The sequence below is a fragment of the Anoplopoma fimbria genome, chromosome 24, assembly GCF_027596085.1.
Source record: "Anoplopoma fimbria isolate UVic2021 breed Golden Eagle Sablefish chromosome 24, Afim_UVic_2022, whole genome shotgun sequence".
Taxonomy (NCBI): domain Eukaryota; kingdom Metazoa; phylum Chordata; class Actinopteri; order Perciformes; family Anoplopomatidae; genus Anoplopoma; species Anoplopoma fimbria.
This window is the reverse complement of record NC_072472.1, coordinates 17,550,723-17,556,722: the sequence shown is the minus strand read 5'-3', so window position 1 is coordinate 17,556,722 and position 6,000 is coordinate 17,550,723. Positions and strand designations below refer to the sequence as shown.

At 42.5% G+C, this 6,000-nt stretch overlaps 1 protein-coding gene across 2 annotated transcripts in view; it reads right to left on the bottom strand.

Annotated features, from left to right (window-relative positions):
* Window positions 1–2,863: 2,863 nt before the first annotated feature.
* fgf11b (fibroblast growth factor 11b) overlaps window positions 2,864–6,000 on the bottom strand; it is a 30,476-nt gene continuing 27,339 nt past the window's right edge. For both annotated transcript variants that reach the window (XM_054625385.1, XM_054625386.1), the window contains exons 4-5: window positions 3,103–3,301; window positions 2,864–3,000 (exon numbers count right to left, since the gene is read on the bottom strand). In XM_054625385.1, coding sequence (XP_054481360.1) covers window positions 2,864–3,000; window positions 3,103–3,301 — 336 coding nt within the window. The remainder of the gene's footprint in view (window positions 3,001–3,102; window positions 3,302–6,000) is intronic.

The window sequence follows — 6,000 nt, the reverse complement described above, 5'->3', positions numbered from 1 at the left end:
AAAGTCTCATTTTGGCAAATACTTTCCTTTTCTAGAGTGGACTTTAGTCAACTTTAAAATGTGTTCTGGCACGATGGAGCTCCCAGATGGAATACACAAACATTGAAAACTGTATGAGTACTGACAGCTAAAATAAGCCTAAAGCATTGTATACAACATGCTGTGCACACACTTTGATACCGAACAGCAGTTAGTAACGCACAGTAAGGAGCAATTCTAGGCTGTACCAAATTCACCAGGGAGAGGGAGGGCTGGTTTGTCAAAAATAGAGATTTGTAGGTCTACAATGCAAAAATCCGCTACAAGGACAAAATATCCAAATTCGTACTGAATGATATTCCCCCTGGAAAAGCCCAGAAAATGAAAGACTTAATGAAAAAAGCAAAGCTCTCCAACTAATTTACTCCATAGACCCCATGTCATAAATAGCTCACAGTGCCTTACACGCCTCTTTGTCTTACATTAATTATCATATCCACATGCTGCATAAAACCCTGCCAAGAATCTCGCTTACTTTACCGCAGAAATTCCTTATCAACATTCCTCAAGAATACACCTGCTAATCCTTCACTCTTTCTAAATAACTGGCTGCGTTCGCCGACCTCGTTACGATGCAACACACTGTTTCTGACTTACGCTCGCCCTCAGTACAGCACATTCTTACAGCCTTCGTTCCACATTCTTTACCACCTCTGCACATTATGTTACCATTAAAATTGGACCCCATCCCAATGCTTTGAACCTCCTAGAGATCATCTGTGATTGTTAGCGACCATATAATGAGCATTTTTTACAATTTGCCTTCCACATATCCCCGCGTTGCTCTTCCTGACATAACAAGAGACTCACTGATGTCTGTGTATGTTGGTGGTATCCGTGCAAATTCACGTTGACTGAACATTGTGGAACAGACAGCAGCCAACGTAACAAGCCAAGACCCTGAAAGCTCCCATTTAGAAACCTCAACTTCTATCAGGTCATTGCATGTTTTTCAAAAAATTGTGTCTGGTTGAGACACCCAGTGCAAATGAAAACATTAGCTGATTGCACTTAATGAAAATATTAGTTTAATAAAGTGACTTATGTGGGTTTGGATATCATGAGGTTGCCCAGAGATCTTCCTCCCTGCTGTTTTGAAATGTCTACATTTCTCTAAAGTCAGTAGAAATGGTTCCTAAGACGGATGCCCCCCCCTCCCCCAGTATCACCTATACACAGAAATCAAAGCCACAATGTCGAGCCCTGTCTGAAGGACACGGTAGAGGTTACCCACAGTATCTCTGTATCCGTCCTCTGCATCGACTCTCATTTGCAAACAGTGCATCCATGCTGTAGAAGTCACGCACACACACACAGGGTTAAAACACAATCGCACCAAAACAGTCACTCAAACAACTAGATTTTTGAGGGGCGATTCTGCCAAGGTGATTTGATAAAGCTAGCGAGTGGATAAGCTGCCAGACATCCTCAGAATAACAAGTGCTCCAGCTCAGAGGCTCCGCTGGCTTTGATGTTCGCCTTCAAACCTGTTTTTTTGCTGACAGCAGATGCTGAGTGAAGTATACACCACCGCTTCTTTTTTTTTTTCAGCTGGCCGAGTTCAGATCCACCTTGGGTTTAAAACATGACCCAGTTGTTTAATGCAATTTTTATTATTATTATTATTATTATTATTATTATTATTATAGAGCAATAATAAGTAGTCACCTGGTAGAGAAGAGAGGCTGGAAGGAGGGTGACGCTTACACTCTCGGTCATTTACACACACTGAGGTTAATCATCCGGCTTCTTGGTACAATATTGCTCAGGTGTTTAAAAGTCAGGAGTAAAAACTCTATTTGACCCTTTTTTATGGCTCATCTTCCCAGGAAGAATAGTATTTTATATATATTATAATTTAATTTATAGGACACTTCCTCACCCTTTCATGTGAGCATACATTTTCTATTATACATTTCTTCTTGAATTCTGAAATCCTTTTTTTGTCATTATAATCACTGCCTTGCTATTTTTATGATCTTAGGTTTTGAGCATTGTTATCATCTTCATCATCTTTTACAGACAGAGTTTCCATATCTGTGTCCATTTCCATCCGGGCTGTCAGGAATTATAATTTTTTATCACAGAATTGTTCTAATATATTCAAACAAAAAAAAGAAACAAAAACGAAACAAAAAAAGGAATTATATTTGCTATTAGAGAATGTCATAAACTCTTTAAAAACAGCTTTCTCACACCCTCACTTTGCTCAGCTGACCTGACCTGACCTGACCCAGGATCCCTGCAGATATCTTTCCCCCTGTGATGCGTTTCATCTCACTTTGAGCTTTAGTTGACCTCGGTGATTAGCTTAGCTGCACGGCAGATGGTGGGTGGAAAGCTGGCGGAGCCACACTGTCACCAACTTTAGGGCTCAAAGAGGGGACCCAGGGGTGAAGATTACGATGCCGAGTCAGCGCTGGAAATGCGTGAGTGGTGAATATACAGTACAATAGAGCGGACCGGAAAAGATGAAATCGTCAGTGGGACAAAGAAGCTTGAGCATGACAGAGAAATGAAGGAGAAGCATTAGGAGGTCACAGGGGGACAGAGCAGGAGACAAACAGTGGTGGAGGGGGAGGTGATAGTAGTAGTTGGGACTCAGGCCCTGGGCTTCCTTTTTTGTTGATGGGGGGGACTCCTCTCTCAGGCCTTCTTGGCTGCTGAATGACCTCTGACCCCTCTATCTCTCAGCATCTCGTAGTGCACTTATGGAATGTGGTGGACCAATGAGGGCCATTCCCCCAGCCACCCTCAGTGCATAATGGCCGACTGTATTCCCAGCGTCACTGCTGCCCCTTTGTCCCACCCTCCGTCTCCTGTGCTATGACGCATCAGCCTTGGGAGCTTCTTTCCGTCCGTTCTTCAAGGACGGCGAATCCGATGTCTTCACTGTCTTCCGCGGAGGACTCACCGGTTCGGGGGCGAGCTCATGTAGCGATGGCTCCTTATACATCGCAACTGTGAGACAGAGATAGAAGCTGTCGGTTATTAATAAAGGAGGTGATTAGTAAATAAGAAACCGGTTTAAAATTGTTCCAAAGTGACAAAAAGGAGACGAACCCTCTATAACTTTGGGCAGGAAGTGTGCAGCTCCTTTGGTCTTCTTTACCCGGTTGCCCTTCATGACCTGGCCATCACGGTTGATACCGATATACCAGGAGCGGCCAGACTGGGTCTGGCGATAGAGCATGGAGGAGTATGTAACGTAGTAGTTCTCAAACACACTCTCCTTGAACTTACACTCTGGAGTGAAGTGCTCCTGTAATTAAATATGGGAAAGGGGGGTGAAAGGTGCATTAATATTAGCAAATATAGAAAGAGAAGGAAAATAATGTAAACTCTACATCTTTATGAGTCTTTGAACATGAACTCCAATGCATGTGAGCACTCACTTGGAAAAAAAACAACAACAACAACATCGATACAAGTGGTGAAATACATTAACTAGGTGATTGTTTCCTGAGGGGAAAAGGATAGATAGAATTATATCTGGGCCTCTTGTTTCTTTGAAAGCATGAACCTTCTGGTCCTAAGGGAAAAGCAAGACAAGGATGCCTTCTATGCATGTAGAAATAGCAATCATCTCAGCTAAACATAACACATTCCCAAAGGAAAAGGGCAGAGGAGATGAAAAGCACTGAAATACTGACACCTACACCAACATTAAGTCAGTCTATACACACACATTACGTACATAACATATAAATGAGTAACTCTGACATCAACCTGCAGTGATTGCGTCAGAGGCATCCCGAGTTTAGAAGCCTAACTTGCATAGCCTACAGTATAGTGAACAAGATTCAGGGTAATGGGATCGATCTTCAGGAAATTAGTAGGTTGGTGTTCATAAACAGAATCCTCCCCAAAAACAGAGTTTGGAATCTGATTCTGCTGTATGCGTATCCACAATCATTTACCGTTCATCATGGCTGCATGTGTCATGACATCCGTTATTGCGTTATTGTTTGAAATGAAAGGTGCTCAGTACGGAATTTAAAGTATTGCCTCCCCGTGGCTCTCAACATGGCGCCGGCTGAGCCAGCAGGTAGGAGCAAGCAGTGTTTTCCTGTGTTGGAACTGGAGGGTGGGCGTTACACGTCAGTGACAAACAAGTAGTGTAGTTAAAACGATTATTCAAATGACATAATCTGAAGTTTAGAAGGGGACAGAAAAAGAATTACGCTTTAAGCGCTGAAATTATACTTCGAGTCCTTTTTTTTCCTTTAAAAAATAACTTAAATATAGCAGATTTATTCCATTATGTTATCCAAGTTATTGATTATTCGACCTATCATTTCAGCACTAATTTAAAGACATAGTTTTTGTTGCCATATTGGTTAAAAAACAGGGTCTTCATCAGAATGAACTGCTCATAACTCATAGACATCTAAGTCAATTAGGGGTCATATATAGACACTGCTATATTTCAAGGGGCCACAGACCAAAAAGATTGAGAACCACTAGACTAGCAAGTTTTCCCGACTCCGAATATGTAGAGACAATAGTAAGATTAATCTCCCTTCATTCCCCCAAAAGAGAATTATCCATTTGTGCTGTCAATTGTCCGAGACTGGCTGAATCTGAATGGACATACAAAATCAAATTAGCAAAACTTGGACCAAATCCAACAGTACAGCCAGTCGTTGTAAATGATGATATTCCAGCAGCACGTGCCCTCCCTCCCCGTTGCCAACATAAGGACCACTAAACCCTGCATAATGTTGTCTGGTGATATTAACCATTAGCGACAGATATACAGCTCTCTTAGTCTCCATCAGGGTCCTTCCCCTGTCAGAGAGCAAAGCCAATCTGCTGGATTGATTAAGTAAGAGCAGCATGGCAGAAATGGCTGAGTGGAGAATATCTCTGAGACTCGGGATGACAGAAAAGGGCCAACAGATCACAACTTGGCATGTGCAGGCTTTAAAAAAAGAGCCAAGAGTAGATTGAGAAGGTACAAGAGACCTCTAGCTTCACACTTATCACAGATCATCGCCTTTCACCTTCACACATAGGCGTCATCCTTTAGCTGAGGAGGCAATTCAGGACTTTGTGCCCTTTCTCCGTCCACTCCTGCTGTCCTCCCACCATTTAAAAAAAACAAACAAAAGAAAAAAACAACCCCTTACCCTTAACCCGACAAACTCTCCCACATTGCTGAGCTATTTTAAGATCCTCTGACAGGTTTGATATCTTCTGCTGCGCTAACACAAAGAGGATGGGATCGATAGATGATCTGCTTCATTCATTATTAATCAGGCCAGAGAGCAAGAGGGGTGGGAATTGCGGGAGACAGAAGGGGAAAGGTAGGGGAGACAGGAAAGAGAGCAGAAGTTCGGAGAGGACAGAGGGGTTGCTGGGTAATAGAGGAGATTAAGAAGAGAGATACCTGCTTCTTTGCATCTCCCCTGAGGACCAACGCTGGGCTGACAAGGGCTTTAGCATACCATGATGTGACACTGAATGAACCCATCACTCCAACAAAATACCCTTCAGCTTAACCTCTGGGATGACACCATTGATAATCCCTCTCCCAAGTCATCCTATAATTAGCTAAATGAAATCAACTTAAATTAACCTAATGATAGAACCCACATCTTCTGTATTTCATTCAAGTAGTCTTCAAAGGTATGGAGGAAAAAAAGAATGACCCTGAGCGAGCAGACAAGAAGAAAAATTGTCCTGAAAATTCAAAGACATACCTTTTTAAAGCGATTTGTCATAAACACCTTCCACAAGATCCAATATACCTGTCCCTAACTGATACAAAAATGTTGCTGTCATTTTTTCCCCAGCTCTGAAGCTCACCTTGAGGCAACCTCCAGAGCTCAGCAGAAATACCGAGACCACCTGGGGGTTACTGACTGAAGATATCACTCAAACCAACAGATTTACCTGCGCGGATGATTCATTGTTGGTGATGTGTTGAGGGCTGCACATTTTTAAGAGTGATGAGGG